Raw genomic sequence first — 13,394 nt, forward strand, 5'->3', positions numbered from 1 at the left:
GATTTGAAAACTTTCAACTTTGATTCAAAAACTTTCAACTCAAAATTAAAAAAATTCAAGTCAAGATATTAAAACTTAACTTACGTTTAAAAACTCTCACCTCGAAATTCAAAATATTTGATTCAAATTTGAAAACTTTCATCTCAAAATTCAAAACATTCAACATTAATTTAAAAATTAAAAAACTTTCAATTTAAATTCAAAACTCTTAACTGATATTGAAGGTGAAACATTTAATTTATAAAATATTGCAAAAAAAGTCACGCGTGTTTGTGGACAGAAAAAGGGAGCGATTTCTAAAAAAAAAAACAAAAACTAGCGCCCGAGTTCCCGAAAAAAAAAGGAGAAAATGAGCGTACGCGTGGGCAGTGTGGGTCGGAAGTGCGCGCCCGCGGCGTGTATGCACGAATTAGGAATTGTGCTAGGTAACTCCTATGGCAATGGTCGATGTAGAAGCAACACGTTCCGCTATCGTCAAGGATCCTGAAGCTTTATGCTGGTGGTGGACACTGGACACTATCGAACGAGAGGTTGCGAAGTTTGTGGAGCGATATATTTTTGTATTCTTGGAGGAGTACGCAAGTTTGCAGTTCATCAGACCAAAAAACGATTCTTCATAATTAAGCAAATGAATAAAAACAGAGCTCAAACTGTTACAAGGTAAGCAACGCACAAGAGCTATCCAGCTCCAGCATGAATCACCTAAACCATGCATACGTTGTATTTATATGATTAATATAAGTAGATCAGCCAATAATGCACAAAATGCCTAATTTGGCAACCTACATCTCATAGGCCCAGGCGTTCTCGTTACGGACCTCGGCCTCCTCCTCCGGCGTGAAGTCATTCTCGATCCCAAATACCTCCCTGACCTGCTCCGGCATCATGTCTTTGATCAAGTCCGCCGCGCGCTGGCATGTCAGCTCCAGCAGGCACGGCATGTTCAGGAAGTTGGCGGCATTGATCAGGCCGAACAACTTCTTCCTGTCGATGTTGACGAACTCGGCGTCGAACTTCCTGATGAGCTCCTCCTGCCCGCTAGCATTCGCGGCGGCGGCGTGCTTGTTGCAGTACTCGACCACCATGGCGAGGATGTCGGCGGCGACGTTCGCGAGAGGGATGGCGCCGTTGGTGGCGCAGTCATCCTCGATCATGTTACCCAACGTCTTGGACAGGCTCGCCGCCGCCTCCGAGAGCTCGAATTTCGTGCCGTCCGAGCTGATCAGCAGGATCATCTTCTCGCCATCGGCGGCGCCGTCTGCTGCTGCTGCCGATGCTGCCATCTCGGTGGCGCGCTTGGTGAGCACCTGATCGATCTGACGAGTGCGCGCTTGCTAGTTTATCACGAATCTGTTTGCGTTTCTCTGCAACTAGATCGTTTGGAAATTGTAAGTTTTGGTGGTCAGTATTTATGGATGAAGCCAGAGATTAACAATGTCCGAGACGGAGTCTGTTTAAATCTGTTGAAACAAATCCGAGTCTAACTGGGTTTCTGATCTTTCGCGTTTGTTGCTTGGATCACGGCGAGGTGGTCTGTTTTTATTACGTGAGGAAATAACTCCGATGCGGTGATGCGCAGTCCGATCGTATTCAATCCAATATTTTCAAATCATTTGCGGTTACTTTTGCGATAATTCGTTTATGAGATTAAAATAGGGCAATTAGAAATCTGGCCCTACTTCAAGAACTAACTGCCAATTTGATTTTCTTTGTAGCACCCTTGAATTTTGCATTTATTTAAAAAAAGTTGTCATTTAAAAATGTGAGTTAATTTGTTTCTTATTGATTTTTGTGCCGAAATGGATCTCAAATCCTCTCCTAGAAATCCCTTCAAATTTTTGTGAAACCCTAGGTCAAATTCAAATTCAAATTCCTTCAAATCCTCCTCAAAATTCAATTCCAAAATCCTTGAGAAATTGTGAAATAGCAATGTTCAGATTGGGCCTCTCTTTCTTTCTTTCCCGGCCCAACTCCCCTCAACCCTCTCCTCTCCTCCCCACCTCTTAGCAGGCCGGCCCAGCCCAGCCCAACACTGTTCGTCTCCTTCCTTGGGGCAGCCAGCCACGTGCACACAAGGCGTTCGACGAAATGTCTCACCTGGACGCCGCACCATCCCGCAACGTGTCCGAGCCACATTGCACCGAGCCGCCTTCCCGTGTACCGCACCTCGCGCTAACACCCGTGCCGCGCCAACTCCACAACGAGCCTAGGCCGCGCCGCGCCAAGCCGCCCTCGCTCCGGTTTCCTTCCGGGAAACATGGAGAAGTCCCATCGCCGTCCATCCATCAAATCGTCATCCCGTTGCCCGTCGCGTCGAGGCCAACAGATAACGGATAACGGCCGCCACCTCACCCTCCGTCACCTCTAGCACTAGGCCAAGTCACCCTCAAGTTTCCCTTATCCGTTCATCGATTGCTTCGTGAGGAAAGAGCTTAGCCGCTAAGCCGCGCCTCCCTCTCGCTCGCCACTGTTAATGATATGCCCTAGAGGCAATCATAGAGATGATTGTATCACATACTATGTTTACATATTTATTCGACATTGTTTCTTGAAATAAATAACTCATTATTGGTTAATGAATATGTGATTCTTTCATGAGACTCTTTACGTTGTTTATTACTATTTCTAAAGGATCCCTGACCAAATATCATATGTGGAACAAATATGTTTATATAATCAGCACACGTATTAATTGATGATCATGTCTCATGGATCATGGTATAGAGATACCAAATTAACAATGTGGACACATGTTGGTGAACCTGTTGTTGGATAGACCCAACATGAGACACTGCAAGAGCCATATGTGTTGTGTCATCAGTGATTTTATTTAGTGTTGGTGTTAAATCCTTAGACCTGAGATTATCATGGTTCTCAACATTTGTAGTAGCTTACTTAGGGACTGCTAAATGCTACTCCGTAATTGGGTAGTTATAAAAGTAGTTTTCAGATATGCTATGAAACATGTAGTGGGATATGAATAATCAAGATGGGATTTACCCCTCCTATGGAGAGATATCTATGGGCCCCTCGATGTTGTAGATTATGGAAGTGCATGGTCATGCCAAAGGTGATTGAGGAGTCAATCACAAGTTATATAATCTATTAACAGGTTCGAGTGAATGATTGAGCTATTAAAGGATGGCACATATCTAGCCTTGACTTAATCGATATCGTGAGGCAAAGGGGTTCATACAAGTATACACTAAAGGTTCAGCCGATATGATCTTTATGTATGCCCGGTGGGTCAATACATTCTGCTAGGGGCCGCTGTTGACGCGTGGACTGAAAAGGAGTTTTCGGTTACAGCCGAGTATACATTAACCTACAAGGTCGCACGCTTAATGGGCTGGAATAAGCGGATTGGATGGAGATCCAATATGAGCTTAATTCGGATAGAGATCCGAATAGGAATAATACGGACCTTGGAGGCCCGAGTGATGGATCCTATACATTCGTGAGGGGTGTGACCGGCGGAGGCATTACATCACATGAGAAACCCTAGCCGTCACTTCCCTCCCCGAGCAAAACCCTAGCCGCGCGCGGGTGCTAGCACATCTGCGCGTGGCGTTCCGTCTTTGTACGTGTGGATACCGGTAGAGGCGCCGCTGGTTTGCGGTGCTGATCGACGTGGGAGTACGGCGAGGAGAACGCACGAGGAGGAGAAGGTCGAGCCGGTGCGATCGACTACTTCCTCTACATCGACGCGCACTACTTAGCGAGAGTTCCTTCGACTTCTCAGCATCTTCTTCCGCTGCGCAACGCGTCGAGTGGTAACGATCTATGATCTAATACTTGCATGGTGCCTGGTTTACGCGATAGAAAATTTTGATTTATGCTATCGTAGCCTACGCGTATCCCAACAGCCACCGCATCGCCGCCTATAAAAGGGAAACCCGAGCCCTTTCCTCGCCATCCCAACCCATGTCTCTCTCTCCTCTCTCACTCTCTCTCGTTCTCCTCTCTGTGTCGCCGCCTTCAGACGCCACACCCCGCCTTCGAGCGCCGTCGCCACCACCGGAGCTGCGCCGAAGGTCGCCGCCGCCTCCCCGGCTGCCAGTTGCCAAGCCGTGCCTCGCCAGCGTGCCACATCGCTGCTTGGGATCGAGCAGAGCGGGAGGAGGAAGAAGAGGACCGAGCGGTTGTGGAATGCCTCTGGCTAAGTAAATTGTTATCACATGGGAGTTAGTGTGCCAATGGTTGTGGAATGCCGAGGATGAGGAGACGAATTTTTACACATTTATTGCCTATCATGGGTGTCTTTTTGCCTCTATTGTGGCGTGCGATATCAGTAGGAGACATTCTCGGTATTTCCTGAGTGGATGATGGCTGTCCTTGCCTGATACTCGGTTATGAGCCTTAGCCCAACTAGGTGGCATGAATTTTTCATGGGTTAGTTTTGGAAAGGCCTTATCACGAACTTCCGTTACTGATGGGCAAACGTTGTCAGTTTCGTGTTGTGTGGGTAAAGCGTGCAACCTCTGCAAAGATTAATGAACTGTTCGAACAGCCGTGCCCATGGTCAAGGGCGAGTATAAGGTGTTTCTCATAGCGTAGATTTGTTTGACAAAGGTTTAAGGAAAAGTGATTTTTGGGAAGGGTAACGTTTGTAGAGTCCACTTGTGTGGCAGACGGCTAACCTTTGTGGTTAGTAACGGGTCTACGTGACCTGGGGTATCATCCGACACTAAGGTGTTGTTATGGCCGAGATGGTGTTGATGTGCTGAGATAACTATGTGAACTATGTTGTTTGTAAAGTGAAAGAAACTAATAAAGGAAACAAATTAATTATTGTTTATTAATCTTGTGACAAGTTGTTGCAAAGCAACTTGTGGAATGGGTCGAGGCGTGAGCCTCCTCCCAACAACTAAAACTTGACTCATTAGGAGTTTTATGAAATAAACCATTTTGTCAAAAAGGCAGCTTTCACAAATAAAACCCTAGCCTCCTTGTTTAAGCCAAACATGTCATTCTTTTCCCTGGCTTGCTGAGTACATTAAGTACTCACCCTTGCCCCTTATAATAATCTATAGAGTTCAAAGATGAAGACGTCGACCCGACCGCCGAGGAGTATCTCCAGGAGCAAGCTGAATATGAAGACTTCTAGATGTTTCATGCCTAGCCCCAAACCTCGCATGTGGAATAAGTTAGTTGCCTAGGTTCTTTGCCTAGTGCGTAGTTGCTTAGTCACTTAGTCTCTCCCCGCTGTTCGCTTTTGCGCCATTGACTTTATGGTTTTCTGTAATGTTGTGTTGCTTATCTATGGACCTGTCCATGATGATCACGTTTGTAAGGACTAATACCCGGTGATGTAATAAAGCAGTTTACTTTGATTCCACATTTTTTCTATGTGTACCAGCTAGTGTATCCTGGGATTGGTAGTATCTGACAGGTAATGCATAACACCCGGGTGTAAGTTGGCTTGTATTTATAGCTAACGAATGTTGGGGTGTTACATTCATTTTTTATCAACACTAGCAAAATGCTCGTACTTCGCTACGGTGGAATAAAACTAAAAATATTTGTTTTTGACCGAAGTTATTTTTCACACTGCTTTGGTACTTTTGCTCACTGGAAAAATTCTCAAATTATAGAGAGAAATATAGTAGCTCATAATAAATTATTATTCAAGAATAATTTCAAAGAAAGGGAGATAAAAAAGCTAAAGCCAGTTTGATTTCTACCTTTACACGGTGTGAGTCAACATGGACTCTAAAGATATGGGCAGATCTATGGGGTGGCTCAGAAGCACGATCGACCAGCGAATCAGCTAGCAACCTCAGACCAATCGACGGCCGATCGACGGCCGTAGCACGATAGGTAGCAGCTGCGTCTGGCCATCCACTACCCTTCGGCGACAGCAGTGACCACGACTCTGCGTTGTTATTATTTCAGTATTTCTTATTTTTAATTCTAGATTTTTGTTATTTCTAATTGTATTTTTATATGAACTCTAAACTCATCTTTCAATGTTCTTTATTTTTAATTCAGAATTTTAGTTATTTATAAATTATATTTCTATATGGATTCCAAACTCTTTTTTCAATAATTCTTTTAAATTTTAAAAACCGGTACCTATAATATAAGCCGACCAAAAAAACGAGCCGAGTCTAGGCCCTCTCTCACTCTCGTCCCTCTCACTCTCTCGCTCTCCTCTCGTCCCTTCACTCTCTCTCTCGGCTCGATCTGTGCAAGTGGTGGCTCCCTCTGACCCGTCTCGCCTCCCTTGCTGGTGGCTGCTCCCTCCACCCCGTCTCACCTCCCTCATCCCCTCCTCCTCTCACTCTCGCCTCAATCCCGCGGTGGATACAACGGTGGAGGCGGCGGGTTGGCGGTGGCAGCGGGCGGATCATCTAGGAACCTAAAAAGACTGAAATACCAGATGATCATGTGCTTTCCTTCGCCCATCACATATCCCGTCCACTCTCCCCGGCGCTTGTGCGCTCCCTCATCCGTCATCAAACCATCCATCTAGGGGTGGGCAGAAAAAAATGAAAGTGAAAAGAACGGGACCGAGATCGAAAGTACTGTTACCGAGAAATTCTGTTTTAGGTATTGAAAGACCAAATTTTAATTGGTCAATTCAGTTAGTAGCTTTGGTTAATCGACTGGGAAAAAATATATCTTTTTGCTTGCTACAATAACATTATAATTTATTTGTTGACGCGAAGTCAAAATCGAACTAATCGAATTATTATTAGTAGCATGTAACAAATTGTCCAGCAAATTACAAGCACCCAGCAGCAGCAGGTGGCCCCACCAAATTGCACAAACCAGTCTACCGAAATAAAAAAGAGAAAACAGGAAATGGGAAAAAAAATCCTGTGGATCTCGTCACCTGCCCCACTATTCGCATCGCTAGGTCTGTCCGGGTCGCTGCTCCCCTCCACCACCACGTCGCTCGCTTCCTCCGTCCCCAGCTGCACCGTTCGCCGCTGTTCTTCCACCGCCACTGCCTCTATCCCTACCCCTGCCGCTCGCTGCTTCCATCCACCGTCGCTGCCTCTATCCCCACCCGAACTGCTCGCTGCTTCCATCCACCGCCCCATAGCTTCAGCAGCTGGTTAGGGATGGAAGGGCGCGAGGAAGACAACGAGGAGAGGAGGCAGATGAGGTCGGCAACGCCGCCGCCGCTCAAAGTATCGAGATCTGGGGCATCCTCTCCGATTACTCCCTCCATCCCCTCTATCCTCCCTCCCGCGGCAGATCCGCCGGCGGTGGCGGCGTCGGCGTCAGCGGCAGCCGCGAGATGATCCGGCGGTGGTGACGGCTGCCGCGGGCGGATCTGGCGATGGTGACGGAGGCTGCGGACGGATCCGGCAGCGGTGGCTCCCTCCGGCCCCTCTCGCCTCCCTTCCGCGTCAGATCCAGCGGCAGTGATAGCGTCAGCGACGTCCGCGGGTGGATCTATCGGAAGTGGCGAGGACCACGGGCGGATCCGGCAGCGGCGGCTCCCTCCGCCACCTCTCTTCTACCTCCGGCGGCGCTGGTGGCGTCGCCAGCGGTGGCGATGCCCCGAGGGCGGATCCGGCGGCACGCTTGATGTATGTATGTTGTTCTTGCATGATTGTGTTGTGATTTTGTGATGATTGAGGTTGATTTTGGTTGATTTTTTGGGGCAAAGAGTGGTTGAATTTTGTTTTTTTTAATCCAATTGGGATTCGGGGGGCTGCGAGCCTGCGAAAGCGCACCATGACAGACGAAGGTGGCCTTCGTCCGTCTTTTGACGAATGGAAAAATACTAATTAAAACCTTCGTCTGTCTTTTGACGAATGGAAAAATACGAATGTTTTAATTAGTTAAGATTATTCATTTGACCCCTTCACCAAACCGAACATATGGTCTGACTTTGTTCTAGTAAAGTCATATAACGGTGTTAACTGAATCCCAAAATACCACTTTTGCCCATACTTCTTTAAAGCTTTTAGTAAGTTCGGCCCAATTATTGAATGGTGGAAATATTAACAAATTGTGCATTTTGTGTAGATTTTATAGATTTCTGAAAAAATTGATTTAGATTTGTTATATTCTTCGTTGGAGTCACTCGTCAATTGATGCCAAGCAGCAGCTAAGAAGCAATCCACGCCGACCATCCTCCCCACCGCCACAATCTGAACCGCGTTGTCGCCGGCGGCCAACCTCACCTCTTATCCCCCTATCCCAACACTGTCGAGCGCCCGATGCCTTCGCCACCAGTGAATGCCTGGGCAGGCTGCCATCATGGATGGATGCTCTCCTCGCTGCCCTAGCTCCTCTTCGCGCTAATTGGTTGGCCATCCTCACCTGCTACCTGCACCTCCTCCATGCTCAACGCTTGTAGGTCTCCACCGAGCCGCCCATCGTTTGCTCTATCCTCCAAGCCCCCAGGTCTATACCGCTCAAGTTCTGTTAGAGTTTGTGTCGAATATGTGTACGTAGTCTGTTACAGTTTAGGTCTTGGAGTTGTAATAGGTATTAGGGCTAGAGTAAGAGTCAGACTCTATCCTAGGATCTCTCATAAATAGATGGGCGTGCCTGTTGTAACCGCATGGCGACATAGCATAGCGAGAGGGAGCGGCTGTCGGCGGCGACCGGCCGTGAGTCGTTGTAACTCTGATACGTTGTAATATGCTGGATCGGGGAGGAGCGCCCATAATCAATGCCTCGGAGATGTAGGCTACGGCTAAACTCCGTTATCAAATATTGTGCCTCGGTATCGTCATCGTGTTTATATCTCCTATGGCGTTTCTTCCGCGTTTGGTTTCCGATGTGATTTCGGGGCTAGTTTTATAACAAGTTCATCGCCCAGGGCCCTGCCGACCTAGCACCACCAGGCTGTCACTGCCTACGTCATCACCCGATTGGCCGCTGGACTCCGTCCTTGCCACTACTAAGGAGCATTGAGGCACGTCCTTACCATGCTCAACTACCTCCCTCACTGGCTTGTGTCTTCTAGATCACTGTCATTGGAGCCGCACAACACCCACTCTACAGCCGCCAGCCTGTAGAGCCGCCAGCCAGCCTCGTCACTTCACCATCTTTCCCTGCCAGTCGATGTCACTGGACGTCGCGGATTTGCCATTGGCTCCCTCCGCCCCGAAGGGTGGGGTGCTAGATTGATCTCTGGCCACCGAGTCAGAGAATTGCGCCAATGGGCTTGGCCCACCCCATGCCCACACGCGCCTAACGATGAGGACCGATTCCCTCGGTCTCGAGCGCACGTTGCTCTCTCTCGTGTGATGAACGGACGCGCTATCTACATAACGGGCACACTCCCAATCCCCTCTCAACACACACACATATAAAGGGAACACTACCCGTTCGTTGACGATGATCGACTTACGGCTTAGCCAAAACCAAAACTCTCAGACTATCGATCTTAAGGTGCGTTCAAGGGGAACGAAGGGCGAATTCCCATCACCGTCGTCACACGGTGATCTTCATCACCGTCGCCTTACAACCACTACACCGATGCATCTAAGGCGACCATATGGCTTCTTTATCCGGTCAGTACACCACCAAATTCCGCATGAGAGAAATTAGGTTATCATGCATAGCCTAAGTTCATGATTTTAAAATTTAATTCTAACATCGTGGTATCAGAACCTTCTTAGGCATTTGCATGTTTCCATCACTCCGGTGGTGAAGACGCATAGCCGCATCAAGTCTTCCTAAGCGTCGGCTTGTTAAAAGTTTTAGGGTTTATGTTCTCTGTTAGATTCTATTAGGTTGCAATAAAGTTCAATTTTATGTTTATGTTCTGGTGATCGATATTAGTGCTAAGTTTTATGTATTAGATTACTATATTCCTACTTAGTTTTATGGCTTGGGCAACAATTAGAAGGAGGGGACTCAGATCAGGGCTAAGTTAAGAAAATCCCCTAAATTTTTCCCCAAATTCCTAAAGCTCGAAACCCTAATTTCAGAAATTTCCCACATCAAGAACCCTAATCATGAAAATTTTTGAAATTAAGAACCCAAATCATGATGAATTCCCAATCAAGTCGATTCCGAACCAGCGAATACCCAAATCAATAAGACACCCTAATGGATTAGCCTTGGACTCACCGGGATCGGACTCAGATCATCGGAGTATGGCTGTGTATGGCATAAGGCCTCACTGTGCGCGTGCGTCTCCGAGCTCCCCACCGTCGTCGTGCGAATGATGCACGGCTTCACGCGTCGCCGTGCATTCCCTTAGCCGCTGCCTCGGACCGCCTCAGGCTCGCATCAGTCCGCCGCCGCGTGAGGTCAAGGCTCACCACAGTATGGTCTTGCACCTCGCCGAGGAGGAGAACCGAGGCAGAGGAAGAGATGGCGTGCGGCATCAGCTCGCCACACATCATGACCACCATTGCCGCCATCTTCGCACACCGCCGCCAGCATCAAGCTCGCCACGCACGGGGGCCTCCGCGTCGCTGCTCCGCCGGCGACCCACCGCCGCCGCTCGTCTCTTCCCGCCGGAGCTGTGCGCGGCATTAGTTCACCGCGCAGCCGCGCACGGGGACCTCAGCGTCGTCGCTCCACCGGCGAGCTGCCGCCGCCGCTCGCCTCGTCCCGCCGGTGCCGCTGCCCGCTCCTAAGCTTGTTCTGGGCGAGAGAGAGGGAAATGGCTAGGGTTAGGGTTAGGGAATGTTTTTGTTTCAGGCACAATTAATCTGAGCCGTCCGATTTTGATCGGACGGCCTACATCGCTCCCGCGCTGGCCCCATTTGCCTTCGGGCCATCTCGGCCGTCGATCAATATCCAACGGCCACCGCTCATGGGCCTGCGGGCGTTGACGGGCCGACGCAGCCCTCATGGGCCGTGCGCACCTAATGGGCCACACGCACGTGCCGAGCAAGCTAATGGGCCACGGCCGGTTATCGGGCTAAATGATATTTTCTTTTAGAATTTGCCCGAATTAATGTTTCCTATTTATGTTGATACATTTTGTAAGTTAAACCCATTATTTGATCCCATAAATTTGCATTATAAATTTCTTTATGCAACTAAGATCATGTCTAGCTAAATGGAACCAATGAGAAATTTGGCTAGAATGTATAAATTATTGCCTTTATCGTTTCGGCCCAACGGAAGTTACGATTTAGTTTTTTTTTTTTCATTATTCGGATACTAATCTCAATTTTGCTTCATTTTGGCCCAATGGTATTATGAAGTAGAATATTATGTTTATACTAATTTTGGTGATATTTTGACATAGCCTCATTTCTTGTCATATGGTGAGATAAATTTAAAATCTTATGAAATTATGTGCATTAATTGTCACTTTATGTCCATCTTGCCTTACGGCATTATGGGTTAGAATTGTATTCATGTGCATAATTAATGTATCTTTCCTTTATTATGTCGTTTCGCTCTATTTTAGCCCAACGGCATCATAGAGTGGAACATTATGTTTATGAACATTAATGTCTTGGCATTTTACTACATTTTGTCTAATTGATGCTATGGAGTAAAAGCCTTTATTTAATTATGTGTACAATTAATGCACTTTATTTTAATGATAATGATATGGTTTTACTTTATCTTATAGAGTGAAACATTATGTTGATGTGCATGATTAATCAGACCAACGTAGGGTTAATTATACACATTCTTTACTACTCGCTAATGTCATTTGTCAATTAAATTTCAGCTGCGAATAATGTTGTTGCTCACTTTGAGCAACTTGACGGCACAGATTTCCAGCAATAGAAGTAAAGGGTGCAACTGACTCTTGGGCTTCTCGATTATGATGTTGCTATGCGAGAAGATGCTCCTATTGCTCCCCCTCATGATGTGGCCCCTAATGTTAAGAGGGTGGGCCTCGTTCTTTTCTCCAACAAAAGTTGGATGAAGATTAAGATTTTCGTGACACGCTTTTCAAACTGTTAAACGGTGTGTTTCGTGCGAAAACTTTATAGATAAAAGTTGCTCTAAAATATCATATTAATCTATTTTTCAAGTTTGTAATAATTAAAACTCAATCAATCATACGTTAATACCCCCTCGTTTTGCATAAAAAAACTTAATCTTCATCTTCATCTTTATCTTCAGGAGATTCAAACACCATGGACATGATTATTTCTAAGGATTTTCTTGTCTATTTCATTATGAATTCGTTGCCATCAGATTTTGAATCACTAAAGCTAAGCTATCTTACTCAGAAGGATAAATGGTCAACTAGAGAATTAATAAGTCATACCGTTAATAAGGAAGAGCAACTAAATGCCGAAAGGCGTAATAAGCAAGCTTTCCCTACTAAAGCTCTAAAGACCAATGAGAATCTCACTAATGAGCCCAATGAGTCAAGCGCCTTGTTTGCAACCTTTGCTATAAGTCTGGGCATGAGCAAGAGGACTGCGAGGGCTTCAAACAATGTTCAAACAATGGCTTCTTTATAAGGGTAATTTTACTAATTGTAATATTATTGCCCATACTTATGATACATTTATGTACCTAATGCCCTTTAATTCTTGGTGAATGACATAGGTGCATAGCACTTATTCAATATAGTAAAATGGGAGCAAAGCCCTTAATGGGAATAAATTTTGATGAGAAGACAGCCGGAGATCTTTCCTTAGTCTAGGAGGACCTTTGTTGTTTCTTTTTGTTATGTTTGTTCAATTATGTTTTCGGACATATTTCCATTTATGAGTATGGCTACAATATGGAGTTTGATAATAAGCGTTATTTATTGGATTCAATAATAAAGTTGTGAGTCTTGCCTTCAAGTGAGACAAATTATAATCACCCCATTATGATACTGTGTTGGATATTTGTGATGTTGTATGTTGTATGAGATCTCATCGAAATTGTGACACTGTTGCTTAAGTCATATTTCGAAGGGGAAGATTATGTCTCATTACATTAGAAATGATTATGTCTCATTACATTAGAAATGCCTTTACTAACTCTGAAGTCTCTAAAAGATAGTAGAGGTACATTAAAATATAAAGTTTTCTTTCACCAAATAACAGATTCCACTAAAGTTTTATCTTCTTCGCTAAGTAACTATTCTAAAAGCACTAGAAAAATCAAAGCTGAATTAGAAAGTCGGCATTGCGTTAAATAGTGTGGTTAGAAAAGGGGAACATATTATGGAAAATACACTAATTATGCTTCTTTCTTACGCTCACTATGGACCTATATAGGCAATTTTGGGGTACAATACTAAATTCCTACAAATTTTATTGGATTTGGTATAGTTGCCCATAATTTAGTCTTGTCTTTAGAATAATGAAATCTGTGGGAGCTTAAGAATGATGCTCTAATTTGTGGGAGCTTAAGGTTAAGAGCTTCATCACGAGAAATTATCTACCTTGTAATGCATTTAAGTGGTCTATGACATAAAGTGTTTATCTACGAGCATTAGCTATGACCTGAATCAGTTGGAAATTCCTGGAAGAGTTAAATAATGTGTAGATATGTCT

General features: G+C 45.6%; 1 protein-coding gene across 2 annotated transcripts; it reads right to left on the minus strand.

Moving 5' to 3' along the window:
• Positions 1-697: 697 nt before the first annotated feature.
• On the minus strand, positions 698-10,567 carry LOC127785434 (SKP1-like protein 5). Of its 2 annotated transcripts, none has more exons than XM_052312885.1 (2): positions 10,048-10,567; positions 698-1,364 (listed from the first exon to the last, which is right to left on the minus strand). In XM_052312885.1, exon 2 carries the CDS (start codon positions 1,281-1,283, stop codon positions 783-785), a length of 501 nt encoding a protein of 166 aa, XP_052168845.1. In that variant the 5' UTR covers positions 1,284-1,364; positions 10,048-10,567; the 3' UTR covers positions 698-782. The 2 variants fall into 2 exon arrangements, with proteins under 2 accessions (XP_052168845.1, XP_052168844.1); XM_052312884.1 differs by having other exon boundaries at positions 698-1,370.
• Between the last annotated feature and the right edge of the window lie 2,827 nt (positions 10,568-13,394).

This window comes from Oryza glaberrima, chromosome 9 (assembly GCF_000147395.1).
Source record: "Oryza glaberrima chromosome 9, OglaRS2, whole genome shotgun sequence".
Taxonomy (NCBI): Eukaryota; Viridiplantae; Streptophyta; class Magnoliopsida; order Poales; family Poaceae; genus Oryza; species Oryza glaberrima.

What these genes read in the sequence shown, in the direction of transcription:
- LOC127785434 (XM_052312885.1), bottom strand. Translation starts at nt 1,283, where the DNA reads ATGGCAGCATCGGCAGCAGCAGCAGACGGCGCCGCCGATGGCGAGAAG.